Source organism: Dichomitus squalens, assembly GCF_000275845.1.
Source record: "Dichomitus squalens LYAD-421 SS1 unplaced genomic scaffold DICSQscaffold_73, whole genome shotgun sequence".
Lineage (NCBI taxonomy): Eukaryota > Fungi > Basidiomycota > Agaricomycetes > Polyporales > Polyporaceae > Dichomitus > Dichomitus squalens.
This window is the reverse complement of record NW_006766955.1, coordinates 4090-30016: the sequence shown is the minus strand read 5'-3', so window position 1 is coordinate 30016 and position 25927 is coordinate 4090. Positions and strand designations below refer to the sequence as shown.

Below are 25927 nucleotides of genomic sequence, written 5' to 3'. Positions count from 1 at the left end.
GCCTCCCGTCCGTCTTTCCCTCCTCCTTCTACTATCCTGTCTCTCATTTTTCGTCTTTCTTCCCCTCTTTCGTTCCGACCGTTGTCTCTCCCTCCTGTCCTCTCGCGCGCTCTGTTTGATCCGTGCGGCCGCCATCTTTTCCATCGTCCCATCGACACGCTACCGCTCGGATCGATAGATAGAGCACGACCGCGCTGTACTAGTCTCTTCTTGGCCCCTTCTCTTCTCAGACGCACTTTCTCGCGATCCCGGATCTGCTCCCGCGCGAGCCTTGCGTTTCGCTCGCCTCAAGTACTTCGCATCTCCCCGTCTCCCGTCTCGACCCCGCCTCGCTGGCTCCTCACAGCAAACAAAGCTGGCGCCCTCGTTTGACCGCAACAAGTCGCACCACGACGTGCGCCGAAGGGTATCGCTCCCGCCGTCCATCCGGAATCGCTTCAGGAGCCACGCAGACTCCGCCGCCGCCGCAGCCGCCGCGTCTGCATTCACCGCTGGGAACACCATGGCAAGGTCCGGCCAGAGCTCGTTCACGAGAACCGGCTCTCTTACCAAGAAGAGTTCGAGTCCCGCCCGCCACCGCGTCGCGGGCCTCGCGGGGGGGCCCGTGCAGAGATACAGTGCCGTTGTTCTGGGCGGTGAGTGTGGCGTCCGTTTGGCTCGCGTCCAGCATGCCTTCCTGATTGTCTCTTCCGGGGATCGCAGCGGGAGGCGTCGGGAAATCCGCTCTCGTGATGCGCTATGGGAAGAACGTCTTCCTCGAGCAGTACGACCCGACGATAGAAGGTGCGTCTGTCTGGTCCCGCGCCGTGCGGGTGGAGCTTACGCCTGTTTTGACGCGTGGCGTGGCCTTCCCAGAGGAGTACGATCTGACCGTCGAGTACGAGGGGAAGCGCAGTTTTGTACGTAATCGTTTGTGCATGAGGGGTGCGGGTGGGAATCTGACCAGGGGGATTTGCGGCAGCTGCACCTCGTGGACACTGCGGGGACGGAGCAGTTCACGGGCATCAATGAGAGTTACATTCAGGTGCGCGCCGCTTCTGCGTACACTGCGGATTCCAATGGCTAACGCCACACAGAGGGGCGTAGGGTTCGTGCTGGTGTTTAGGTAAGGGAGGCCGTTCGGCTTCTGCGGGGCGTAAAGCCTGACTGGACTTCCCGCCTTGGCGCAGTTTGACGCAGGAAGCCACCTTGAAGGAAGTGGACCACATCCGGCAACAAATCCATAGGATCAAGGGCGGCGACGAGGTGCGCTTCCTGGGCTTGACGTGTAGCTCCGGACTTCGAGCGCTGACCACAACTTCTGCGAAGAACGTCCCCATGGTCGTCGTAGGGACCAAGTTGGATCTAGTGAGTCCCTCGTTTGGGCGTGCCTCTCATCGTCTAACGAAATTCCCGTACGCAGATGGGCGAGCGGGAAGTATCAAGCGAGAAGATGCAGGAGCTCGCCATGAAGTGGGGCGTACCGTTCTACGAGACGTCCGCTAAGAAGGGATGGCACGTCAACGAGGCGTTCGACCACCTGCTTGCGAGCATGCGGAAACGGTACCCAGAAGGAGACCCGAAGAGCAAGAGGAGGCGAAGAGACCAGTGCGTCATTATGTAACACGACCACGGTATCCCGCCTCGTTCTCTTGCGTCTCTCTCTGTGCTTTTGCCGCTATTCCGCGCATCGTCGTTGCGTCGCTCGCTCTTCTCCCACTCCCGCTCGCTTTGTGTGTCGTGACGGACCAGATACCGCTAAAATACACAGTACCCGGATCCAGCTACTTCCCATTCCTATCCTAGTACCACCGCACGAACCCCCCGTTCGCATACCATGTATTTCTACTTCTGCCCTTTACGACCCACAGCCCGACCACAGCCACTCGTTACCTTCAAAGCACTTCGCATGCCAGATCCCGACCCGTCTCGCACGCCTGCACTGCCTACATTACTCCATCAGCTGATTGCTATACTGTATACAGCCACAGTGCCTCGGACTGGCGTCCCACCCTGCATTCGTGTAACACCTTACACCTGCGTTCACCTACGGTTCGCATTGGCTCCGGATACGTATACGACACACCACTGTTTAGTAGCCCGCACACATAATCGTCTCTCGTTCGTCGGTAGTCCGTACGCATTAGTGTTCTGATTAGTTCTCCTTCGCACTAGCGACTACCGGACACCTTACATGGTACCGTACCTGGCACCCTAGTGCTGCTGTACACACATTCCACTTTATGCCTATGCATCCTTTGTTCTCAGCACTCAAGTGGAGTCGTTTCGCAGGCGTGGGGTACTTCAATTTGTCAGCGCTCCCAGTTCAGAATCAGCTAAGGTGGGTCCCTCGGACATGCTGAATGTCACGCTCGAGAGACCCCCTTCCCATTCCTCAAGTACCGCAATCCGTAATCCTTCGGAAACTGAATAATTATACTCAGTGCACATGTTCAAAACACTTCCTGGAGTTACAAGAAGATCGGCAGGGCCGATCTCTTTGTGGCAATACAACAAGGTTAGTAAACCCCTGGAACCCTACCCAGATTGACGTTTATCGGGAGCAAATTCCTCCAGATTTCCTTCGTTCTTTTTGGGAGTGATAGTACAGAAGCACATAGTTTTATTTGTAGCGTTTGTACATTTATTGACAGGGAAATGCGAGACCTGGAGGCGTGTCAGTCGCTTCTGGGGTCAGGCGCTTATTGCGTCGCTTCTGGGGTCGCACTAGTAGAGTCCCGGATTGTATCTGCCCAATCTCTGAACTCGGGGTGCAATGGATACCTTGTCAAGCGCGCTATTGCACAATGATTGAGTATCGGCGGTCAAAGGGCACTGACCGAGATAAGGCTGACTTTGATTATGAGCGCCTCGACTAGTGTTCCCTCCGCCAACGTCGTTATCAGACGACTGATAATGGCGGTGTTTAAATCGGCAGTCTTCGGCACCGTGACCATTGGTGACAATCTGTGGGCGCCTTTCCGTCGTTTCTGGGGTCAGACGTGTAATTCCACGATGCTCGAAGCAAAATTCCACCGATTGCCTTCATATTTGACGGGTATATACTGTCTACAATACAGATTAAGTGTGCCAAATTCGAGATTTATGGGGGAAGATGCGATGGAGATATGCACGAAATACATTCTGGGCCGTCGCTTCTGGGGTCACACTAGTAATACTCAGTCATCTCCTTGACGGATTTGGGGTTCGCCGGCAAACGGATGGGCCGAGTGTTACATAAGCGACGTCGGAGATTTTGGGTGGATAATAGGCGCGCGGGCGATGGGCTTTGTCGCCCCGTCTCATCGTCTCTTTTTCCTTCCCATCCTCCATCTCCTTCGTCCGTCCCCGCGCGACGTCCTGCCCAAAAGCTCATAGACCTTTTGCTCTGGTTTTCTTCCTTTCTCCTTACTCTCTTTACACATAATGGTTGGCGTCAGTTGCTGTATGCCTCTTTTTGGAAAGAAAACTCACACTGTGCTCTGTTGCTGCAGTCCTACGGTGGTGGCTACGGCGGTTACGGCGGCGGCGGCAGTGGCGGCTACGGCGGTGGCGGTTATGGCGGCGGGGGAGGCGGCGGCTGGGGCGGGGGAGGCGACTCCCACGACCGCATGAGCAACCTCGGCGGCACCCTGCGCTCCGTTGACTGGGGCACCCAAAAGCTGTCCCACTTCGAGAAGAACTTCTACGTCGAGGACAAGCGCGTTACCGCCCGCTCGGATCGCGAGATCGAAGAGTTCCGCAAGCTCAAGGAGATGAAGGTCCAGGGCCGCAACGTGCCCCGCCCCGTCACCTCCTTCGACGAGATCGGCTTCCCGGAGTACATCATGAGCACCATCCGTGCCCAGGGCTTCCCGAACCCTACCCCCATCCAGTGCCAAGCGTGGCCTATGGCGCTCAGCGGACGCGACGTCGTCGCTATCGCCCAGACCGGTTCGGGCAAAACGATCTCTTTCGCCCTCCCGGCGATGCTCCACATCAACGCGTGAGTTGGCGGTCTGCTTTGGGCGCCGTCGGCGTGGCTTGGTATCTCAGCATGTACTAATCCGGCATGACAGGCAACCCCTCTTGACGGCTGGCGATGGCCCTATCGCTCTCATCCTCGCGCCCACCCGTGAGCTGGCTGTGCAGATCCAGCAAGAATGCACCAAGTTTGGGTACGTCGTCCGTCTCTGCTGTGCGTTTCAGTTCATGCTAACTCGCTTGCAGATCTAACTCGCGCATCCGCAACACTGCCATCTATGGTGGCGCTCCGAAGGGCCCGCAAATTCGTGACCTCCAACGCGGTGTTGAAATCGTGATCGCTACCCCCGGTCGTCTCATTGACATGTTGGAGTCGGGCAAGACGAACCTTCGTCGTGTCACTTACCTTGTCATGGACGAGGCAGACCGCATGCTCGACATGGGTTTCGAGCCGCAGATTCGCAAGATTGTCAGCCAGATCCGTCCGGATAGGCAGACGCTGATGTTCTCAGCCACATGGCCCAAGGATGTGCAGAAGCTCGCGAACGTGAGTTTGTTTCATGGCGTTTCATGAATAACATCGCTGAATCATGTGCCGTGTCACGCAGGACTTCTTGAAGGATTTCATCCAGGTCAACATCGGCTCGATGGAGCTTACCGCGAACCACAATATTTCGCAGATAGTGGAGGTCGTCAGCGATTTTGAGAAGAGAACGAAGCTCATCAAACACCTCGAGCAAATCTCTCAGGAGAACGCCAAGGTCCTCATTTTCGTCGGCACTAAGCGTGTGGCCGACGACATCACGAAGTACCTCCGTCAAGATGGGTGGCCGGCGTTGGCCATCCACGGAGACAAGGAGCAGTATGTGCCATCGATCGCCATCTCTCGCTTTGTCGTTGATACTGATACTGATTGATCTCGTAGACGTGAGCGTGATTGGGTCTTGAGCGAGTTCAAGGCAGGACGTTCGCCCATCTTGATTGCTACGGATGTAGCGTCCCGTGGACTTGGTATGTTCTCATCTTCTAGCAAGCGCTGCGGCCGGTGGCACAGTGGCATGACGGACATTCGCTTCATCGCGAGTGTCCCAGTCGCCGACTGTCGATGACTGGCGAGTCAAGATGTTCGTTTAGGTCATGGTACGTCGACGGAGCAAGACAGGCCAAGATGTCCGACGCGCGCAACGAGACTCGGCGGACTCCCTCCTGATCCTTGCACAGCTCCCTCTGACCTCCACCCTCGCCCGGCTACTGTTGCGTCCTTGGGACGCGTCGTGGTAGCTGCATCATGAACAATCTCTCGAATGTTCTTGGTATGGTATGGTTGTGGTTACGGACACATCGGCTGCAGATCCTGGGACGCAAGTGTTCGCTCACCTCTCGTACTCCGGAACTGCGCGCACAAGACTTGCCTGTCTTCAAGCTCGGACGCATCCTGCCTCGCCGCTGTGTAGGCGAGGTAAAGAGGTGACCTTTTCACGAACAGGACAGATCGGCTGTGATGGCCGCTTCATCCTTTGGGTGGGGCGGTGCTGTCGTCGCGATGCCGTCAAAGCGCTTGTGGTCTTAGTGTTCGTTGGGTTTTGTTATTGACCGTGGCTTCCGTTCCCTCTCCCTTCTATGTCCGATTCACCGCCTCGCTCGGCTCGATCTGATGGTCTGGCGACGTTCGTGCGTGCTCCGTTCAAAATCTCTCGTGCCTCGAATTCGGGCTGCTCGTCTCTGCACGCACAGACGTGAAGGATGTCCGTTACGTCATTGTGAGTTTTCGTCTTCTCTCTGCCGCAATATTTGCCGATCCCGTCTCTTGCAGAACTATGATTTCCCCAACAATTGCGAAGACTACATCCACCGTATCGGCCGTACAGGAGTGAGTGTTTCAGTCATGCATGCGGCTATCTGACTTGCTGACGGTCTTGCTACTCTACAGCGTGCTGGCATGACGGGCACGTCTTATACCTACTTCACGACCGACAACGCTAAGCAGGCCCGCGAGTTGATCGGCATTCTAAGGGAAGCAAAGGCGCACGTCCCTCCACAACTGGAAGAGATGTCCATGTTTGGCGGCGGTGGCGGCGGTCGGAGTACGTCATGTCATTCAGTTCGTTTGTGTGGGGTAGGTCTAACTAGTATTTCATCACTAGGTCGCTACGGTGGCGGTGGTGGTGGACGTGGACGTGGCGGCGGCGGTGGTGGCGGCCGCTTTGGCGGCGGACACGACAACGGGTACGGTGGGCGGAACAATGATCGCTGGTAAGACAATAATCGTCATCGTCGAGCGGTCCTTCCCTTCTTGCCCTTCCCAATTCGCCTCGCCGCGCATGTCGGCGTCGGGCTCGCGGACTTCGTCTATGTTCCCCCAGGCATACACACGCGTGTCGTCATCCTCCATGGTTATCGTGCGTCGGACATCGCATCCCCTAGAGGCTAGCATCATCCCATGGAGAGTTAGTAGCTATATGTTGCATCCGTTCTAGAACTACAGCTTGTAATAGCATCGCATATGCCCGCGTTACATCATAATCCGCGACCGATACAAGCTTACTGTTTTGCTCGCGATCGTGCGTTTCGATCGTATTCGATCCCCCTGTGGCTGGCAAAGCACATCAGCTCTATATTCGATATGTGATGTTGTTATCGTCCCCCTTCTACTCCTGCTCCTGCAAACTCATTGTTTGTACTGCCAAGCCATGACTCGACTGTTCTTTGGGTATAGTCTCAAACCAGCATTGGAAACCATGAAATGGATTGGACATCTGTTGGCTAAACCGGTGCGGCACTCCGTCTCCGGGTCTCAGTCACATGTTAGCTAATTCTGTCCTTTGGATTTACTACTGCCTGCCCATCGCTCGCGGCTCGACTTCCACATAGCCCCCCATGGCCAAGCGCGCTATCGTCGTAGCAGGCATCACCGTCAATGTCTTCAGCTTGGACAATCCAGTGGAGGCCACGGACGGCACTGCGGCGCAGAAGCCAGTTGCGATCCTTTTCCTTCTCCATGGCAGGGACATGCGTGCGGACACTATTGAGCTCGTGGTGAAGGCATTCCTGGATGAGTTGAACACGCGAAGGAAGGATGGTGAGCAGGCCGCGAAAGAGAAGCATGACTTGTGGATCGTAACCTTCGTAAGTGCCTGTACTACCGTGGCCGTCCTGCAGACAATCGCGCCCCGTCGGGCACGGTTTAGAATGAAAGTATACTCATACCCTGCAGGACTTGCCGAACCATGGGCAGCGGATGGTGGACAGCCTCGCGAACAAGGCTTGGGACAAGGACCCGGCCAAGCATAATGCTCGCCATGCGTAAGTCGCGTCCACTGTGTGACGGACGGGCTTGCTGACGAGGTGTTGTTAGGATCGATATGTACGCTTTCCAGGGTGCGGCTTTCTGGCTTGCGGCATCTTTAATTACTGGCACTCACGCAAGCCGGAATAGTCGGGGCTGGTCGCGATGTCTCTTTCCTGATCGACTTCCTTCCGTCCTATCTGTTCCCCAATAACGAGCGGACTATATCCCAATGGTTGATCTCCGGCATCAGTCTGGGGGGACATGCGACATGGAGGATCCTCAAGGACGGTGAGTGTGATATTGTCAATGGTGCTCGTGCGTTCCAATACTGACACCAGGCTTGCAGAGCCTAGGATCCAGCTGGGCATCCCGATCATCGGTGAGTGCGCGGTATTCCGTAGCGTGCACATCCCAGTACTGACGTTGAATATCAGGATGCCCTGACTACCTCAGGCTCATCTCTGATCGCGCCGTACAATCGTCAATACCCATTGAGCCTCCATACTTCCCGAAGTCGTTCCTCGAGTACCTCAAGAAGCACGACCCAGCGAACGCACCGTATACCGCCACAGACAGCACGAATCCCTACCGGGGCAAGAAGATCTTGGTCTTATCCGGGAAGGAGGACACGCTTGTGCCATGGAACGCATCGGAGAGTTTTGTGGAAGGCTTGAATGTCGGAGAGGAAGAGGGCGGGGTGAAACAGTTCCTGGTCGAGCCTGGAATTGGCCATACGTGCTCGCCGACGATGGTGAAAGAGGCGGTGGCGTTTTTGTGGGACCACGCGCTGACCAATGGAGATGTTCCCAAGTTGTAGAGTGGAGATAGTTGGACTGGTGGAGAGAATAAACCTGTAGCAATACATTGATCCAATGATACGGTTGTTGATATAGTATACAACGAAACGAAAACACTTCTGGATGGCTTCGTCCACTACTCTGGGTGGCGCTGTGAGTAGTAGGATGCAAGGGATTATGGGACTACTCACTAGGTCCAAGCTTCATCCACTTCGGATACTTGCTCTTCCCCTCTTCCTCCTTCTTCCCAAACGTGAAGCTACTCTGAGGTTTGCTGCTTCCAGCTTTGTCGTCATCCTTGATAGTAATGTCATCGAAGGTCTTGGGTACTGGGTAGTCTTCAATGATTGCGAGGACCGAAGGGTCGAGAGGTGCGGGAACGTCCGGGTCTGAGTGGAGTTATACACATAAATGCAGTGCATAGAGCCGAGGTGACCGCGACATACGGTTTAAATTATCGTCCTCGAATCTGAGCATGAGCAAGGACGATGGGGCGAAGTTGAGCTCGACGAGGGATAGATTGCGGACAGCAGGGTCTGAGACCTTGTATTCGCGCTTAGGAGGAGACTGGTCTTCTCGACATCGGCGTATGAGGTTACTGTAGGCGCGGATGATAGGACACAGCGGGAGGAGCTCACATAGTACGAACTTGATCGGCTTGACATCCTCCCTCAAGCAACTGCGCACGAACGCGTACACGGACTTGATGTTCTCCGAAGACGAGAAAACCTTCTCGAGCGCGGTGCGATCAGGGAAGCGTACTCTGATCGTTGTCTAGCCATGGTGTGTGGACCGCTTCAACGCGGAAGCTCAAGCTGGAAGCGGGAGAGTGGGAGGCGCACCTGTGGCCAACGTGCCTTCCGCTTCTTGTCTTCTGCCTCGCGTATCGCAGCAGTCTTCAGGGGGGCATTCTGGAGTGCATTGCTCCTAGCGGTCAGGGAGGCCTGCTGGGCAGCGACATCGGCGACGGTGGTGTCGAAGTAGTTATCTGGAAGCTGAGCTACTCAATGGGACGATGTGGTGCGAGTGTGATGGATTGCGAGGGGAGAATATAAATATGCGAGAACATCTTAAGCGGCAGAATTAGATGGAGGAGAGGAAGGAACGACAGACATACTACGAGGCTGCTGAGCTGAAGTGGGAGCACGGAAATACCTAAACGCAGGCTTTGGTGGCTCCGCCGCAGGAGTTTCTGAGGCACTGGTAGATGGAGCAGGCAGTTTAGTTTCGGACATGACTCATGCAAAGGAGTTGAGATGAGAGGCCTGGTGTTGATGTGGGTAAGAGCAAGAACTTGCGTTTGCGGTAGTGGGCTCCCATTACATGCTTCGAGCGCTTGTGTTGCCGTACTCAATCTAGAAGTCACTGGGGCCGTCTGTCAGCTTCGTACTATATTGACATTAACACAAGGTGCGATATTACAAACAAAGTCATGACGGGACCTAAATCTACAGTTCCATCCACTACACAAGATTGCACAGCAGGCAGATATGACGCTAATTACGACAGATATGTACGAAGTAAACGATAATGAACAACAGAACGTCCACAAACAGGGGGCTGGTTGCGCCAGCAAGAGTCTGTTCGATACCTTGATCAAAGTCAGATAAAGGCAGGGCATGCACCTACTATGTGTTCGAGCCTGCCGGCGTATGAGGGTTCAGCGGAACGGTTGACCTGTCAGAGGATCTATGTTTGTGGGGGATGGTGCCTGCAGGTGAGGGTATGAGTGAAGTGGTTGAGAAGATGTCGGCGAGTGCTGCCCGTACGAAGACGACTGCGCAGGCCAGCCTGAGCTGTGGCTGCTATACCGGCTGATTCCGTCGTGCATGAAAGCGAGCGACTGAGCCGCTTCCTGCACGGCGTTGTGGTTCGGAGGATGGTACCCATTCGCTGCCGGTGGCTGCCAGCGAGAGCTCGACATGGATCCAGCAGGGTCATGGGAATCGTTGAACGATGGCAGTGCCGAGGAGGAGGAATGGCTCTGCCGAGGGTCGTCAGCCTTTGGACACGGTACTCCAGCTGTGAAAAACATACCGGGTACGCAGAGGGTATGCGATTACTCGCGTAAACCCCGCCGTTGTGTTGGTACTGTGGAACAAAGTGCGATGCTGGCATCCGCCCCGACATCTGCTCCGGTCTAGCAGCGTAGCCGCTGCTACTTCCACTCCACGAGCCCTGAGGCGAGGGAAGAGCAGGACGGGACAATTCTCGTTGCTCGGGCTGGTAATGATTGAAAGGCAGCCCTGCACTTGTATATGCTCTTGCGTAGGGTACGGGAGGAGAGTTGTTTGCCATGTACTGTTGAGGATAGCCCCCGCCGTTCTCAACGGGAGACCGATGACCGTAACGTGGATCAGAGTGTGCAAACGGATCCATCCCACCGGGCTTCTGCAAGTGGATTGGGCCATGGTCATTTTGCAACGCATACGGCTGCTGATGCACTGGGAGAGGCTGAGATCTGTGACTTATATACGCGCCGCCATCTACGGCACGCTGACGACAGCGTATACAGAAGAACTGTTGCTTGTCCCAGTCCCGCCTGTGGCGACCAGCGCGTTGGTCCATGAGGTCATGGCATGCGATGTGCTGCCAGCGGTTGCAGGAGCCACACGAAACCATAGGTAGTCCATCGTCCTAGGCATTGCTCGCACCTCAAATGTTGTCGAAAGGGAGCGCAGCACTCACCATGTTCAGACCCTGCTTATGACACACCTCGCAATCGAGAACCCAGTCGGGAGTCCGTACGCCGTTAGGAGTGACAACGCGACTTGGCTGTATGGAGCTTGACGGCCCGGTGCCATTGACCGACGGCGTCGCTGTAGATCGTGCAGCCGCAGCTTCTTCCCTGAACCATCGTGTCGACCGATCAGACCGCCGTAACATTCATGCTCATTTAGATTGCACTTTACGCACCGTTCCTGACGCTCGGCCTTGGCTTTCGCTCTGGCCTCCCGTGCGTCGCGCTCCTTCGCTCTTTCCTCGCGTGCACGCTCGCGTCTGACCCGTTCGGCCTCTTCCTTCTTCCGTCGAGCTTCTTGCCGTCGCGAACGTGCCAGCTTTTCTTCCTCTTCCGCCTTCCTCTTCGCTGCTAGACGTGCTTCTTCTTTCTCGCTTTCTTTCATTGCGATGCGGGAAGAACGTTTGCGATGAACGATCGCCTCCTCCAGGCGACGTCTCTTTTCCGCTTCCTGTTCATGCAACATTGCAAAGTAAGGGAACATTGTGTCACGAAATGGGAAACAGGGGTTCACGTGAGGGACATACCCGGAGTTCCTCCGTGACAATCGGGACGATGTTCTTTGTGAGCATCTTGTAGAGCGCCTTCTCGAGATAGTGCGTAGCTTTCTCGAAAGGATCGGCAACGTGTTCCCACTCAGCGAGGGTAATAGCGATCTGTCAAAACCGAACAAAGGTGGTTTGTCAGCACACAGTACGGTATAAAAGGGCGTCGAGGATTAATCGTACCGCTTCCCACTCAACAAAGTCTAGAGGCAATGGCAGAGCCGGCGGCTCCATTTCTTGCTCCTCATCTGGTTCTGGCTCAGCCTCCTTAACAGCCCTCTTAATAAACAACTGCTGCTCAGGCTGCTCGTTGACGGTCCTCGATTTTCGACCCCGTCTGCCAGACCTCCGAACACCGAAGGCGGCCTTGCGACCACGTCTCCGTGGTACCTTAGGGGCCTCCTCCTCCTCCTCTTCCTCATCGTCCTCATCAGCTGGCGGCTCTGCCTCCTGCTCAGAGAGGTCAGTGAGATCGCTGACATTGCCACTCTCGAGACCAGCTTTCTGAAGAAGGCCGTTGTCCTGTCCAGCTCCGTCGGCATTCTCTCCTCCTTCCTCTCCTCCCTCTTCCCTCCTTTCAACTCCATCATCCTGCTGCGCTTCATACTTCCGCTCTTCATCGTCAGCCTGCTCCTGAACCGGATCCTCCGCTGCTTCCTCCTCGTCCTGCTGTTGCTCTGCATCGGGCTCGGACTCCCGCTCCTGATCTTCGTCCTCCTCCTCTTGCCACACTTTGCCCTTACCGCTCCGCGTACGAGTCCTCGTGCGTCTCGACGGGGAAGCAGACTCCTGCAGCCATTCATCAGGAACCTGCTGCCACTCATCGTCGCTGTCATCCTCGTCGCCTGCCCCGCCCGCATGACGTAACCGAGCACTAACTCGAGTCCCGGTAATACGCTTCGCGGGACTCGCAGGAGCACGGGTCTTACGCGGGCTCGAGCGCGCGAGAGCAGCCGCCTGGCGTTGGAACTCGGCGAGCTCCTTCGCCTGGATGTCCAGCTTCTTATTCGCTTGGACTTTCGCGGCCCGCGTGCTCTTGCCGGCGGAGATCACGTCGATGTCGAGCCCGGATGGGCGCCCGTTGCGGCGGGAGGTCCGTGTCGCGCGGCCGCTCGTGTGGGTTTGCGAGCGAGACTGCGACGCAGTCGCCTTGGACTGGGACTGTGTACGAGAGCGTTTGGAACGGATGATAGGTTCGTCCTCCTCATCTTCGTCGAACGAGGACTCATCAGCCTTGACGCGTTTCTTCGGGGTTGCTGCAGGACGCTTGCGTTTGAGGGTGCGGGAACGAGGAGCTTTGGGTGGTGCACGTTGGATCCAGAGGCGGTCAGCTGAGGAAGATAGTAAGTTCAGCATGTCGCGCGATGGTGGCGGAGCGATGTACGCACGACCAATCAACCAATATGCATTTGTTTTGGCGTCGTAACCAATGGGTTCGATGCGCTATGGGGTAACAGACGACTCGTCCATGAGTATGGACTCTATAGCGTAGAAATAGCACGTACCCAGTTGGCCATGTCGTCGTCATCCTTCATCAACTGTCGCAGCCTGTAGGGGTTCTGGAACTGCCACTCGGTGAGAAGGTGGAGGGAATCGAGCTTCTCCAGCATTGGGAGCTGAAGCCAGTCCTTGCTCTCTTCCTCTTCCTCGGCCTTCGGAGGGTTGACGGGTTCATCGTCGCTCTCCTTGGGAATCGTCTCGTCCTCCTCACGAGGCTCAGCTTTCGTTTTAACAGACGACTGGCCATCTTCCTCCTTGGCAGTCTCTGCTGTAACGCCTGCTTCGCTCTGCTGGTCTCCGTCGGTATCCATAGCGTCGTCTTTGGGCTTGGATTCGGCTTCTGAACTATGCTCCTTTGACTCCTCCTCGTCATCCTCGGAGGGCACGAGAGAGGAGTCCCGGGAGGGAACCTTGGGCTCAGGACCAATAGGATTTGCAGTAGGATCACGTCGCATGTACTGTCGACGAAGGGCGGTCTGCCAGTTGTCGATGCTGTGAAGAGGGTAGGAGGTCAGGGAGTAAGCGCTTGATGAGTTGGAGGGAAGCTGACTTGAGTTTACGGTCCTGGGAGAGCGTATAGAGTAGCCGATGCATGATGCGGGGAATGTAGAGGTTGGTGCCCCGCGCAAGGTCGTCTTCAACGTCCTGGAAGGGCGGGGAGCGCGTTAGAACGTGTCGGAGGTGATGGGAATGGTTAGGATGGAGTAATGACACGTCGATCACGATAAAAGAACACGAGAATAGATATACACTTACCGAGAGGAAGACGTCGGGCATGGCGAGGAGAGGGGCAAAGGTGTAGAAGAATTGGGAGAAGTTGGCCCATTTCCAATGGCGGCGGAGAGTGTGGAGGTTGGCGGCCCATTCTGGGTCCTGTTGCTCTAGTGCGGCGAGGTCGCGCGGGGGCGGGGGCAAGGGCGCGGGGGGCGCGGGTGTGGCGGGAGTCGCGGTGCGTCGAGGCATCGGAGGCACAGGCGTCCGACCTTTTTAGAGCACGCCGGAGATCAAGCACGAGAAAGCCGATCAGAGGGACGACAGTGTGCTCGAGGGGGTACTCAAAGCAACGCTGGTGGGTGGTGCAGAGCAGCAAGCGGTGGAGAGACGGTTGGGGGACGGGAGAGACGGCGGGCGGGAGAGTGACGAGCGGGACGATGGGGACGACGGCGGCGAGCGTCCAAGGCGCGAGGCCAGGCACTCCTTGTTTGTAGACAACAAATACCCGCATTCGGCAGTCCATACTATATTTACAGACGATATCCCCCTTATCATTAAACGCTAACCCCGGCCTGAGCCCTCTCTGCCTTGTTCTGCTTCTTCTTCAGCCGCGCCCGCGTAGACTTGGTCAGCTTGCGCACAGCCGGCTGCTGGTACCTGAGATGATATGTCTTAGGGTGCATCCAGTCTCGGAGGCGAGAACACACACGTAGCGCCCCTTCGCACCAAGTCGGGGGCCTCCTTTCGGCACAGCGTCACCCGCATGAATGCTGTTCTCTTTTGCTTCAGACTGGGTATATGTGGATGGGACGGGAGTCACATAGAGGGCTAGCACAGCGCAGGTGGCAGGACACGCACTGGTTTCTTCCTGAGAGCGCCTGTAACAGGGCCTCTTGTCTATCCTGCTCGTCGTTGCCCGATCCTTCAAGAAGCCCCTCTCCTTCCAGGCTACCAATCTCGTTGTATTGGTGGAGTCCAGACAACGATCCTTGTCGCGCGAGCGTGGGGTCCAGCGTCTTGAGATATTCTCGCTTGATAATCTCCACGACCGAGATCAGTCGAGGGATGGTCGACATCGTTGGATGCAAGCCGTTGGTTTTCGGTCGAGCGACATTGTCTTTTTCCCCAGGCGGGTGGCCTTGAGGCGCATCGTCTTGCACGCCTGCCTGATCATCAACGGTTGGAGCCTTGCCTTTGGACGCGGGCAATGTGTGTAACACTAAGGGCGCGGCCTCGTGATTCTGTGCTATCGCCTCACTTCAACAAAGCACGCGATCTGAGGTACTTGTATGCGCACCTTGAAGTGTTCTAACGCAAAAGCGACCCAAGTTTTGATCTTGCCATGGGTTGTTATTCTTATCTCCTTGACCGTAGACGGCCCCGGTTCTGCATTGGTCTCTGACATTGTGCAGATACCGTTCCAAATCGTCCACACGTTGTTTCTGGTGTACGACGCGTGGCCAAGGCGAGGTCACACGAGGGTGACGATGGTGGTAGAGAGAAAGCAAGTATCCAGGGCGGCTCGAGCGCAAGGCCGTCGCGTGCGGAGACGCGTCTGTGGCTGAGCTCCGGCATCACGGACGGGCCCGCTCAGCCGGCTCGGGAGCGTTGGGTTACGCGTAAATCGCTCCAGATATGACACAGCTGCCTTTGTATCTACTGCGACTATTATACACTTCATCAAGTCCTACTCAACGAATGCACTCGTACATCTTGAATTGAGGCGAGACAAAAGGAAAAGGCTCTTCATACACTTGCAATTTTGCCCTGGCGCAGCACGCGATGTCAATGCACGTCTGCACCAGATATGAACGGATGAAACGCACTCGACAGGGCCAAGGACCTTCAAACCACGCACATGCGTGTCTTTTCCATTCATGTGGTTGGTAAGAATGATCACTTGGAGGATGTAGGCTTCAATGTGTTTGCTGCTACCGGTCGTTAGCAATCTGCAACACGAACACCATCAAGGGCTCACAATCCGTCTCCATCCTCGTTTGGCTCCATGCAGACGTCGAACGTAATCCACCCATCCGGCTTCTCCACCTGCAGAATCCGAACATCTTGTAAGTCGACGGGACCAGTTCCTGCCCGCACAGCGATCGTCGCAGGGGTATAAGAGTCATCCATCGGGAAGCTCAGGTACATGGACAACTTCTGTCAATTTGTACATTACGCATGAGCGCGCTGGGCATAAACACAAGATATAGAAAGGCGCACCTGAATGGACACCTTGCGAGGGAACTCGACCGTGATGAAATGTGGTTGTGGTCCATCGGAGCTGGTTCGAGGGTCAAGGACGGTGCGAAGAGGGGAGACACGAGATACGCACTGCCAGAAAGTATCGGGGTCCTCATCTGTCAGACATTCTGCCCCGAAGCCGAACTTGAACGAAGAAACCGACCACTTGGCGAGGTGCCCAATGTCTGGCCACGGTAGCCGGGGCGGCAGCTTGCCTACATGAGATGTCGGACGGTGAGGGGAAGAGGGGCGCGACGTGTCAGTATAGGTAGCTTGGACGTCGTGGGCAGACGCACCTGGGTGCAATATAGGTGCTCCATCGTTGACTGAAGCTGCGGCATTCCCACCTCCGGGCATTCGTCGGCGACCGACGATGGGTGCTCCCGGGACAGGAATACTGCCTGCGATGACTGGGGCAACGGCGCTCGCACTGGCCATTGTTCACGTCGATGGCAGCTGAGAGCGACGTCCGCGTGCGTGTTGAGAGTCAAAAGCCAAGTGGTTCAACGTTCACTAGTACTAAGTTCACGGGTCCGACGGTGGTGGCTAGTCGGAGTGGCGTAGACTCGGTAGCGCATGTCGGGAAAAGCGGGCCGGTCTGAGACGACGGCGGCGAATTTGAAGGCGCGTTAACCTTAGCTTATAAGCTTGCTGAACGGGCTTCTCTCTTCACCACTACTACGGTCTGCTCGTCGTAGCGAGTTATGGATGACCGCTTGACTGTATAATAGATTTCATCATGGCTGCTTCGTCTGTCGAACCTCAACCCTCGCTACCACTAGAGGACTACCGTCGGTATGGGCGACAGATGATCCTCGATGGATTCGGACTGGAAGGCGAGTGTGAACGTTCTCTATGTGCGAGCTATAGCCAATCTCGCGAAGCCAGGTCAAATCAAGCTCTCGCAGGCCTCTGTGGTTGTCGTCGGAGCGGGTGGCCTTGGATGTCCAGCCCTTCAGTACCTCGCCGCTGCTGGTGTAGGTGGGTCTACATCACATGTCCGCGCATTTAGATGCGAACTGATGCACACGATGCATGTCTCACTATAGGAAGCATTGGTATCATAGACCATGACACGGTCGAATTCTCAAACCTACAACGCCAAGTCTTACATACTGAGTCGAGGGTCGGCATGCCCAAAGTGCTCTCCGCCGCGGAGGCGGTCAAGCAGTAGGTAACCGCTGTATGTTCTCTGGCTATATACCGACACACTTTCATTCAACCCTAGGCTGAATTCTAGCGTCAAGGTCAATGCCATAACAAGCGCCCTATCTGCATTGAACGCCATCGAGCTACTTGCACCGTACGACTTGATCCTCGACTGCACGGATAACCTGCCGACACGGTACCTCTTATCTGACACCGCAGTCCGCCTCGGGAAACCCTTGGTCAGCGGTGCTGCTCAGAAGTTTGAGGGCCAGCTCGCCGTCTACAACCTACCGCTGAAGGGAGATGTCGGTGGAGGCGAGCTCAATGATACACCGGCAGTTGAGAGGGGCCCTTGCTTCAGGTGTTTGTTTCCTAAGCCGCCAGCCCCCGAGATGGCAGGCTCGTGTGAAGAACTTGGGATATTGGGAGCGGTGACCGGCGTCATCGGGACCTTGCAGGCTTTAGAGGCCATCAAGATCATAACAGGTTTGCACGGTGCGTGTATGAAGGAGCCATCCGATCGTCCGGGTCTGATGGAGCATCACAGACGGTAGACCATCGTTGCTCATGTACTCTGCCCTGTCAATGCCGCCTTTCCGTAGCGTGAAGTTGCGTTCGGGGAGAGCGACATGTCCTGCATGCGGGGTGGAAGGCGAGAAAGTGGACAAGATTGAGGATACGGACTACGTCGCATTCTGTGGCGGCGAGAGGCCCGACTGGGTGTCGAAGGGACTTGCGGAGGGGAAGCCAGACAGTCGAGTACGCGCCCAGGTTCGTACGTTGTCGCTGTTAGACATTTTCGTGCTGACTGGTTTGCAGGAGCTCAAGCGTATATTGGAGAATAGAGCAAGTAGTGTGCGTGTGCTGGACGTACGTCCGCGCACTGAGTTCGGGATCTGCCATCTCCCAGGGTCCATGAGTGAGTCGTGACCGGTCTGTACACTCAGGCCACGTAACTCAGGCAGTCATGCAGATATCCCCCTCAAGGAGCTCCTCGCGAATCCGTCTCAATGGGACAAGGAGTCCATGGTGGACGATAGAGAAGTTTACATCGTCTGTCGCCTAGGGAATGACTCCCAGCTGGCTGTCGACGCATTCCGGAATGTAGGACAGGAAGGGGTAGTAAAGGATTTGGTTGGGGGTCTAAGAGCGTGGGCGAAGGAAGTTGACAGAAACTTTCCAATATACTAGTTTCCTCGCTAATAACTCACCGCCGGAGTTCGCCGTGCCCCCACCGAGCTGCCAGCAATGCACAGCGAACCTCTAGCTTCACTGGTGAATGGTCAAAGGCCCGCAAGGGGATGCGTATTAGATGATATAGTATATGACGGTAGAGGCCAGGGTGATTTTGTACGCGTTCATGCATTCTATAGCGACGGAGCCTGGCTGTCGAGTTTCTCCTTCTTGAGTCGTGTGACGTAGGTTCTGGTGATGATGTTGACTGAGGATCGTATCGTGTGTCAGAAGAATGCGCACGAGTAAGAGATGAAGGAAGACAGCGTACAGGCTTCGAGGTATCGGTCCATACATTGCGTGAGACATTTCTGTAGAAAGACGTTGAGAACCGGGCGAGCTGATGTCACGCACGTGCACATACCTCTTCTGAGCTGGTAAGGGAACTGCCAGGTTTTGGTACGCATTTGGAGTAGCACTTGTCGTGCATTTTCTGCCCATGCGAGGAGGATGAGGCATGGATTGGGCGACGATGTGGGTGGCCGTGCTTACGGTCATGAGCTCTTGTGCATTTTGGAAGGCAAGTTCGCTGCGAATAGAGGTCTTGATGGACTCAAGGCGAGCAGCCACCTCTGCATAGGAGATGTGTGAAGAGATGAGTTGTGGACACAGGGAGGACATACCTGCGGGAGAGGAGGGAGAGCTGGTCGGGCTCCTGCTGGCACCGAAGAGGGAGGTCATTTTGGTAGGCCTATAGAGAGAGGCTGCGATGCTGTAGACTAATTTACGACTGCACTTCTAGGCCGACTGTGAGACGGAGATGATAGAAAGCTCAGACAGCGGTACACGCTTGCGCTCATGCGACTCCCGCTCGTGACGCCTCCCAGCGCCTTCGGCTAGATCGGCCCTGGGCGCTAACACACTTGGAATGCTCTCGCGTCGATCATCCTTGCCTCCTGAACACCTCCATCCGTTACTTCACCTTGACCGCTATTTCGCGTTTCCGTCTGAGATACACCGCATCAATAGAAATATTCCTTAGACATGGGGGCAGGAGCATCGACCGCACGAGGTGCCGAGACGGAGGACGGAGCAGGCGGTCCACCAGACTACTATGCTTTGCTCGAGGTAGAAGAGTCCGCCACGGCAGAAGAGATCAAGGTATGAGACTATCGCAGTTTGTCATGCGCACCGTATCTCATCGATCCTATTCTGTATCTCTCCCCTTCACATTCCTCCTGTGAACATAGAAATCGTTCCGAAGACTCGCCTTGGTTCACCACCCAGACAAGAACGCGCACGACATCGAAGGCGCAACAAATCGTTTCGCAGCCATACAGCAAGCTTACGAGGTCCGTCGACCCTGCGACCTCTCGCGCGACCTATACCGCCAGAGCTCACACGTTATCTAGGTCCTCAGCGACGAGCAGGTTCGTCTCCCCGTCAATCTCCAATTGGCTTCTCTCATCTGCTATAGGAGCGAGCGTGGTACGACAGCCATCGTGCTTCATTGATACCGGAGCCAGATGCTGCTGCGGTCTTTGAGGAGATCAGGAAAGGCGCTCCTCCGCCTCGGGCGCGGGATCGCGGACTCACTGTCCGGCACCTCGCGCAATTCTTCGATACTTCCATTGTGGACGGACTTGATGACGGGCCAAACGTACACGTTCCTGTTTCTCTGATGCTATCTCGGCTCAAATTGTGACGACCTCACTTAGGGCTTCTTTACGATCTACCGCAATCTCTTCGATCGGCTTGCGCACGACGAAAAGCAATACGACGACACACCCCTTCCCTCTTTTGGCCTCTCTACCTGGCCGTGGCTCCCGCCTACCAAGGAGGAAAAGAACCAATGCGCGCGTACATTCTACAACTACTGGATCAATTTCGTAACGAACAAGGAGTTCGAGTGGGCAGACCAATGGAATATGGCCGAAGCTCCGGACCGGCGTGTCCGCAGGTGAGTAGTGTCAGTTTCCGTGCCCTACCTAGTCTCAAGTATTCTTTTTTTAGGTTGATGGAGCGTGACAACAAGAAAGCGCGAGACGAGGCCAGGAAGGAGTATAACGACACAGTTCGGGTACGTCATGCGACTCGATCTCCCTTGGTCCGCGTACCTTATAATGTGTTCCAGTCCCTTGCGACTTTCATCCGCAAGCGCGATCCTCGCTACAAAGCACATCTCGCCCGTCAAGCCCAAGGTCAATCTACTCCTCAGGGTGCGCGCACGCCTACCTCCCGTCTGACAGCTACCTCTTCTCCGGCGCCACAGCCTGTTTACGTGGAGCAAGAATGGCAAAAGACCGCGGCAAGAGACGACGCGGTCGATCTAGAGTGGGCTGCTGCAGAGGGAGAGGACGAAGAGGAATGGGAATGCGTGGCATGCGGGAAGAGCTTCCGTAGCGAGGCAGCTTGGGACAGTCATGAACGCAGTCGGAAGCATATGAGGGCGGTGGAGGCGCTAAAGCGGGAGATGGAGCAGGAAAACGACGAGCTCGGTTTGGACGGAGACGAAGAAAACCAAGGGGATCCACTGGAGAATGCGGGGCCTCCCGACTCGGGGTCAGACGAAGACGAGGTTGAGCAGCGGGTTACAGATCGACCCGAGCAGCCTCCCGTAACCGACAGTAAGCAAGGTGAGCTTGCGGAGGCAGTGGTAGAGGAGGAGGGAGTCCAGGCACCGCTGCCGAAGAGTAAACGGAAGAAGGCGAAGAATACTTCTGCGCGTTCACCTTCACCCGAAGTCATCTCGAAGAGTCAGCGGCGAACGCGGAAGCGAGATATTGATCCAGATTCTGTGGGCGAAGATCTGGCCGTTGGCAACATTCAAGATGGCAGGGCTAGCAGTACGACACAGAGCGAGATGCAGGAGCGGGGCCCGACAAAGAAGGAAAAGCGCCGCGCACGAGAAGTTGCTAAACAGGCATCTGCAAAGGAAGTATCGATCCAAGAGCTGGTATGTTGTTCCTTCTATTAGACAGGTGGTGTAGAGCTTTTAAGCGCATTATAGGCATGCAACATGTGTCAAGCCAGGTTCCATAGTAGGACACAGCTCTTTGCTCATCTGCATGATGTACCTAGCCATGCACTAGCCTCATCTCAGTCAAATAGTCAGCGAGGAACCCGAGGTAGAAGGAATTGATATAATTATCAACTCAGCTATCAAGAGATAAGACTGGAATGCTATTTAGATGTGATGACCAAAGGCAACATGACAGATGGAGTAACTGAGAACATCAATAGTGGCCTAAGAGTTGGAACATAGTTGTTATAGTCACACTCTGCATAGTGCTTATGACACTTTTTTGTTGCCTCTCCATGGTTTAGACTAGGATTTTCCCTCAACAGTATCAACACCACTATAGATTCCATCATATTCCACCCTCACATTTCTCAGTGCTCCGTATAGTGCCCTGCCTGTTATGCTGAAGTACTAACACAAGTCTATCTAGACTTATCACACAGACTTATCTAAGTACACAGTGTCGCACACGGGGGAAGAGAGTATCACACAAGTCCCTAGATTGAGGGATATAGGGATACAGGAGGTAACAAAGAGGAGAACAGAAGTGGGGAGCCTCTACCGACTACAGGCCTCCTTATATACTATGGGGTACTGACCATATTAGGAAGGCAAAGTGTTGAACAGGCACTGGTTTACATAGCTTGCCTAACACAGCTGTCACAAGATATGGAATGGCACAACCGGTTACTGCAATAACTGAGGCTGTACTACTCATGTGGTACACACACAGCTTCGCTGTGTACGCACTACTTCTCTGTGCAACTGTGCATCCTGGGAATGTACTGTATAGTTCATGGACGGCTCCCATGAGGGAGGGGAATCAAACCACCGTTCTCCTTCTACGATGAAGGTCTCGGAACCATTCAACAATTCTGACTTTCGTCAGCGAACACTCTTTTTCCCCAAGATCTACTTGTAGGGATGCCTTGCTTATTCGAAAGAAGCTTTGGCTCGAGATGTACTGTATAGTACTATGTAGCCACAGATGTACAGTAGTATATATCAGAGACCTCTGTACCCCCAACATCTGGGAAAACAGCCTTTGCAAATTGACACTAATTATCACTATTCAGATAATCTCATCTATATTAGCAAGTGTTAGCAGAGATGGCATCTACATTAGAGCTACTATTCAGACGCACTTCTTTAGTAGTGCAACTAAGCACTAATTAGTATACTTGGTACTAGTTATAACTACTCTTCACTATCACTTTTGCTATAGTGCCATGTAGTGCCAACATAATACTACTATAGCACTACTGCAAATTTGGTCCTCTAATTTTCACTATTTTGCACTACTGTAGTACTATTTTGCGCTATTTTAGCACTACTTCACGACGGGCATTGGCCAATGTCCCGGACCCAAACTGGGACAGAGAAATGGCCTGGGAATGGATGCCTGTCACGGGTTATGTCCCAAAGCCTAGCTCCGGACCTGAGCCATACAGCGCTAAAATCCCTAAAGGGGAATACCAAGGCTGACAAAGACAAAGACATAAGCGTATATACCCCTTGTTGGACAATCTCGAGCGCCAATATCCTCTTTATGGTATCAGAGTGCCCGCTGTCTCGGGTCCGGAGCTAGGCATTGGGACATGACCTGTGACAGGCATCCATTCCCAGGCCATTTCTCTGTCCCAGTTTGGGTCCGGGACATTGGCCAATGCCCGTCGTGCTTGTTGAACTTGGACTTATCCAGTCCGGACTACACAAGGCTATGCGTCTCCTAGCGCTTAGCTGTAGTCGCTCATGTAGTATGTTACCATATTTGGGACTCTCTACTCGTGTACTATAGCTATGCTTCCGGACTCTTCTGGTACTGTCTAGGACAATCCGTACTACTCCAGAACGGTCTAGACAGGTCTATGCCTTACTCATCTCTTACTCATCCTATGGTGCGATACATCACAATTCTTTCACCATCGTATTATTCATCGCACTATGGTACATGTGACTAACCACTCTTCGATTAGTCATGGACACTTCTCTGTAGTATATAAGGACTTCAGATTGCATCCTCCCTCTTCAGTCTTTCCTTACTGACTGAAGAGTGAGCACTTCGTTACATCTATCTCTAACTTGTAGTTACTTACTTGACCTTTGTAGTCTTGCTTCGACTCTAGGTACAGTTGGTTATTGCAATATAGTCTTTCCTTACTGACTGAAGATCTTGCTTCGACTCTAGTCGGATCTAATCTTTGTCTTCACAGCCCCGAGTTTATCAGGTTATGAGCCCTGTGCTCTAACCGAAGTTTTGTGTTGACATTTATCACTGCGTGCACCCATCATCCCTCTCTGTCGACACTCGGTTCTGCCCGTGCATCCCCTCCACTATCCCAAACTCTTGACTGTGCCTGCCGACACTGCTGCCACGGTGACTTTGCACAGTTGTGCCCATGAGCGCTTTTAGTCTAGTATCTAGTATCGTGTAGCACCCTATTGCGCTTTCGAGGCATACGGGGTTTTAGGTATCCCTGTGCCAGGCCACGCACTTACGCCCGCCAGCACTTGTACTGGGGTCGTTAGTGACCTTAGGACCGGAGGACAACCGTGTGGACCCTCCTTACGATAGCCTTTTACATACATACCTAGCTATTTTTTCTTGGGCACAGTTGGCGACTTCTACCCGGGTTGTAGGCATCTCCAGCTTGCTTGCTTCCTGGTTGCCTCAATAGGTGTTCATATCTTGTCGCTTTTGCACGTGGCTCTCCATCTTACATCGCGTTTCCCTGTCTTCTGGCTGTTTTGGATCCGACAACAGCAGCGGAACCTTATATCTCTTCTGACGAGGAGGTCGAGCAAGCAATTGGCCCTAACCATCCTGCCTCCGAAGAACAAGAACCTCCTTTCGATTGTCAAGGTCTATCTCACATCTACGACCTTGAGGACGGTTGTGATCGAGCATACAAGCTTGATACTGCAGAGTGGCGCCAGTGCGACGAGGATATCTGTCCCAATCGGTTTTCAGGACCACTTAGTCCAGAAGATTTTCCCTCGAGCTTCCCCTTTGCCCTCTGCTCCGATCCTCAGACAACCGAACCGTTTATCCGCGCTGCTGCCTTTGGGTTACCGGACTTAGAGCCTCCAACGCCAGTCCCGGTATCCATCCCTCTCTTCTATCTCAAGCAAGACTTCGATTCTTTCTTTGGCGTTCCACCTCCATCGCACTCAGACGACTTCTTTGATCGTCATCTCCTACTCCATTCCCTCGTCATGTCGGACAAGGTCGACTCGAGTTCTCTCACGTCCCTTTCCAACATCAACCAGTACCCCAACTGGGCTGCGCAGATGAAGGGCTATCTCATCATGATTGGTTCCTGGAACGTCACCAACTCGACACCAACTACTCCCAGTGACGGTGAAGAACTTAGGGAGCACAAACTTAGGATTCAGCGAGCCCAGGGTATCATCATGATGAAGGTCGATCGTTCGCTCCATCGTCTACTCGAAGACGATGATGGCGACCCCAAGCAACCGGATGCGATGTGGATGGCACTCAAGGACAACTTCGGCACTCCTGACACCACTGCTGTCTGGTACAAGTTTGAAAGCCTTATCGCTTCGGACCGTATGGACGACCAGAAGCCCATCCAGCACCAGTTTGACCAACTCGTCACTCATCTTAAGGAAATCAAGGATAGTAAGCTCGAGCTCCCTGAGAACCTTCAGGCGATGCTAGTTCTGTCCAAGATTCCTGAGTCCTATCACAACCTGATCTCCGGCCTTCTCACTTCAGTCAAACTCAAGAATCTGAAGGTCGAAACGGTTCGCAAGAAGACCCTCGCCTACGAGAACATCCAGAAGACGGGTATAGCAAACCGCACTTCAGCAACTCGTGTTTCTCAGACCAAGCCCAAGAAGAAAGGCCCTTGTGGTCACTGTGGCGGCAAGACTCACAATGAATATTCTTGTTGGAAGAAGTATCCTAAGAAGAAGCCGAAGGGTGGGGGGAACAAGAAGGACGAGAAGGGCAAGGGAAAGGACAATGGACCTCCGCATAATCACTCGCACACTACCATCAATGAGTCTTCGTCGGCCAATGTACTAGTATCTACTACTGCTGAAGCTTCGCAATCGATCTCCGCTTCTTTCTATGGCTCGTCTTCAGACAATTATCGATTGACTACTTGGCTGATGGACTCAGGTGCTTCGGAACACATCACTGCTTACTTCGACGACTTTGACACCTATGAGGAGTTTGCCTCTCCAATGGTCTTTGGCACTGCTGCAGCCGGTTCGCCGCTTTATGCGCCCGGTGAAAGCACTGTTCGTGGTCGTACATGGGTCGAAGGCTCTTGTTGGGTCAATACCACCATTAGCCATGTCGTTTATCTTCCGAATGCATCGTGCCGGCTCTTCTCCTGTGGAGCCGTTGAGCGGAAAGGCCACACCCTTGTTGCTGGTGGAAAGTGCTGTTCTATCTTCTCTCGGTCGCTCTCTGAAGCACCGAAACTGGTATGACGATTGAAGGAACTAAGATACTCGAGGGGAAGTGCATCGAAACCTCGAATGTCTACTACATGTTCCTCCAAATTCCTGCGAAAGGCGACGCAAAGGCTTCTGTTCAGCCGGCTGTCACTTACTACTGGACGTGGCATCGTCGACTTGGACATCCCTCCAAAGAAGCTATTTCGCGTCTGCCTGCGAACTCTAAAGGTGTTGATCATATCGATCCTCCGCCTGCTAACGCGCCTGTCTGTGAAGGCTGCGAGTGGGGCAAGTCTCATCGACTACCGTTTCCTCCCTCTGAGAAGCGTGCCACCGTCCCTTGCAAACTCATTCATACTGATGAGGACGGACCCATGGGTACGG

The 25927-nt window shown here is 54.4% G+C and overlaps 11 protein-coding genes across 11 annotated transcripts; 6 read left to right on the top strand and 5 right to left on the bottom strand.

Moving 5' to 3' along the window:
* Window positions 1–53: 53 nt before the first annotated feature.
* Window positions 54–2240, top strand: DICSQDRAFT_141204 (ras-domain-containing protein). The gene is made up of 8 exons (XM_007370674.1): window positions 54–635; window positions 703–783; window positions 856–899; window positions 962–1024; window positions 1077–1105; window positions 1170–1245; window positions 1309–1347; window positions 1403–2240. The coding sequence occupies exons 1-8, from the start codon at window positions 503–505 to the stop codon at window positions 1601–1603; spliced, it is 666 nt and encodes a 221-aa protein (XP_007370736.1). The 5' UTR covers window positions 54–502; the 3' UTR covers window positions 1604–2240.
* A 1350-nt stretch (window positions 2241–3590) lies between these two features.
* On the top strand, window positions 3591–6199 carry DICSQDRAFT_150401 (DEAD-domain-containing protein; the record flags this gene model as incomplete). The annotated part of the gene is made up of 9 exons (XM_007370673.1): window positions 3591–3964; window positions 4038–4136; window positions 4189–4489; window positions 4551–4804; window positions 4868–4953; window positions 5677–5702; window positions 5756–5812; window positions 5873–6026; window positions 6087–6199. 9 exons carry the CDS (start codon window positions 3591–3593, stop codon window positions 6197–6199), a joined length of 1464 nt encoding a protein of 487 aa, XP_007370735.1.
* Window positions 6200–6819: 620 nt separating this feature from the next.
* On the top strand, window positions 6820–8048 carry DICSQDRAFT_150400 (uncharacterized protein; the record flags this gene model as incomplete). Its single annotated transcript, XM_007370672.1, has 6 exons — window positions 6820–7068; window positions 7157–7245; window positions 7298–7320; window positions 7379–7519; window positions 7578–7610; window positions 7666–8048. The coding sequence occupies 6 exons, from the start codon at window positions 6820–6822 to the stop codon at window positions 8046–8048; spliced, it is 918 nt and encodes a 305-aa protein (XP_007370734.1).
* Window positions 8049–8211: 163 nt separating this feature from the next.
* DICSQDRAFT_71402 (uncharacterized protein) lies at window positions 8212–9263 on the bottom strand (the record flags this gene model as incomplete). Its single annotated transcript, XM_007370671.1, has 5 exons — window positions 8212–8417; window positions 8475–8600; window positions 8667–8802; window positions 8871–9028; window positions 9149–9263. The coding sequence occupies 5 exons, from the start codon at window positions 9261–9263 to the stop codon at window positions 8212–8214; spliced, it is 741 nt and encodes a 246-aa protein (XP_007370733.1).
* Window positions 9264–9695: 432 nt separating this feature from the next.
* DICSQDRAFT_183780 (uncharacterized protein) lies at window positions 9696–13776 on the bottom strand (the record flags this gene model as incomplete). Its single annotated transcript, XM_007370670.1, has 11 exons — window positions 9696–9739; window positions 9798–10012; window positions 10066–10665; window positions 10717–10876; window positions 10945–11219; window positions 11296–11424; window positions 11497–12644; window positions 12702–12756; window positions 12819–13305; window positions 13364–13458; window positions 13570–13776. 11 exons carry the CDS (start codon window positions 13774–13776, stop codon window positions 9718–9720), a joined length of 3393 nt encoding a protein of 1130 aa, XP_007370732.1. The 3' UTR covers window positions 9696–9717.
* Window positions 13777–14081: 305 nt separating this feature from the next.
* On the bottom strand, window positions 14082–14932 carry DICSQDRAFT_113017 (uncharacterized protein; the record flags this gene model as incomplete). The annotated part of the gene is made up of 4 exons (XM_007370669.1): window positions 14082–14184; window positions 14237–14317; window positions 14386–14768; window positions 14825–14932. 4 exons carry the CDS (start codon window positions 14930–14932, stop codon window positions 14082–14084), a joined length of 675 nt encoding a protein of 224 aa, XP_007370731.1.
* Window positions 14933–15144: 212 nt separating this feature from the next.
* DICSQDRAFT_157876 (APC10-domain-containing protein) lies at window positions 15145–16264 on the bottom strand. Its single transcript, XM_007370668.1, has 6 exons — window positions 16065–16264; window positions 15860–15983; window positions 15748–15808; window positions 15506–15684; window positions 15354–15455; window positions 15145–15294 (listed from the first exon to the last, which is right to left on the bottom strand). Exons 1-6 carry the CDS (start codon window positions 16204–16206, stop codon window positions 15219–15221), a joined length of 684 nt encoding a protein of 227 aa, XP_007370730.1. The 5' UTR covers window positions 16207–16264; the 3' UTR covers window positions 15145–15218.
* Window positions 16265–16507: 243 nt separating this feature from the next.
* DICSQDRAFT_150395 (uncharacterized protein) lies at window positions 16508–18108 on the top strand (the record flags this gene model as incomplete). The annotated part of the gene is made up of 7 exons (XM_007370667.1): window positions 16508–16604; window positions 16657–16749; window positions 16818–16938; window positions 16997–17412; window positions 17465–17688; window positions 17737–17836; window positions 17891–18108. 7 exons carry the CDS (start codon window positions 16508–16510, stop codon window positions 18106–18108), a joined length of 1269 nt encoding a protein of 422 aa, XP_007370729.1.
* Window positions 18109–18284: 176 nt separating this feature from the next.
* On the bottom strand, window positions 18285–18831 carry DICSQDRAFT_174808 (uncharacterized protein; the record flags this gene model as incomplete). The annotated part of the gene is made up of 5 exons (XM_007370666.1): window positions 18285–18358; window positions 18422–18461; window positions 18515–18583; window positions 18643–18722; window positions 18774–18831. The coding sequence occupies 5 exons, from the start codon at window positions 18829–18831 to the stop codon at window positions 18285–18287; spliced, it is 321 nt and encodes a 106-aa protein (XP_007370728.1).
* Window positions 18832–19134: 303 nt separating this feature from the next.
* DICSQDRAFT_130045 (DnaJ-domain-containing protein) lies at window positions 19135–21080 on the top strand (the record flags this gene model as incomplete). Its single annotated transcript, XM_007370665.1, has 8 exons — window positions 19135–19251; window positions 19341–19442; window positions 19503–19520; window positions 19568–19750; window positions 19809–20050; window positions 20104–20170; window positions 20225–21046; window positions 21072–21080. The coding sequence occupies 8 exons, from the start codon at window positions 19135–19137 to the stop codon at window positions 21078–21080; spliced, it is 1560 nt and encodes a 519-aa protein (XP_007370727.1).
* A 3248-nt stretch (window positions 21081–24328) lies between these two features.
* Window positions 24329–24844, top strand: DICSQDRAFT_71349 (uncharacterized protein; the record flags this gene model as incomplete). Its single annotated transcript, XM_007370664.1, has 1 exon — window positions 24329–24844. A coding segment is annotated over one exon (516 nt), but the record flags the coding sequence as incomplete, so codon positions are not given.
* Between the last annotated feature and the right edge of the window lie 1083 nt (window positions 24845–25927).

Excerpts from the sequence above, each read along its gene's own strand:
- DICSQDRAFT_141204 (XM_007370674.1), top strand. The coding sequence starts at position 503 with ATGGCAAGGTCCGGCCAGAGCTCGTTCACGAGAACCGGCTCTCTTACC. Across the intron at positions 1,106-1,169 it reads GGGTTCGTGCTGGTGTTTAG|TTTGACGCAGGAAGCCACCT; the intron begins GTAAGGGAGGCC and ends GCCTTGGCGCAG. Across the intron at positions 1,348-1,402 it reads TAGGGACCAAGTTGGATCTA|ATGGGCGAGCGGGAAGTATC; the intron begins GTGAGTCCCTCG and ends TCCCGTACGCAG.
- DICSQDRAFT_157876 (XM_007370668.1), bottom strand. The coding sequence starts at position 16,206 with ATGGCCAGTGCGAGCGCCGTTGCCCCAGTCATCGCAGGCAGTATTCCT. Across the intron at positions 15,809-15,859 it reads GACCCCGATACTTTCTGGCA|CTCCGATGGACCACAACCAC; the intron begins GTGCGTATCTCG and ends CCCTCGAACCAG. Across the intron at positions 15,295-15,353 it reads AAGGTCCTTGGCCCTGTCGA|GGCAAAATTGCAAGTGTATG; the intron begins GTGCGTTTCATC and ends GTGCTGCGCCAG.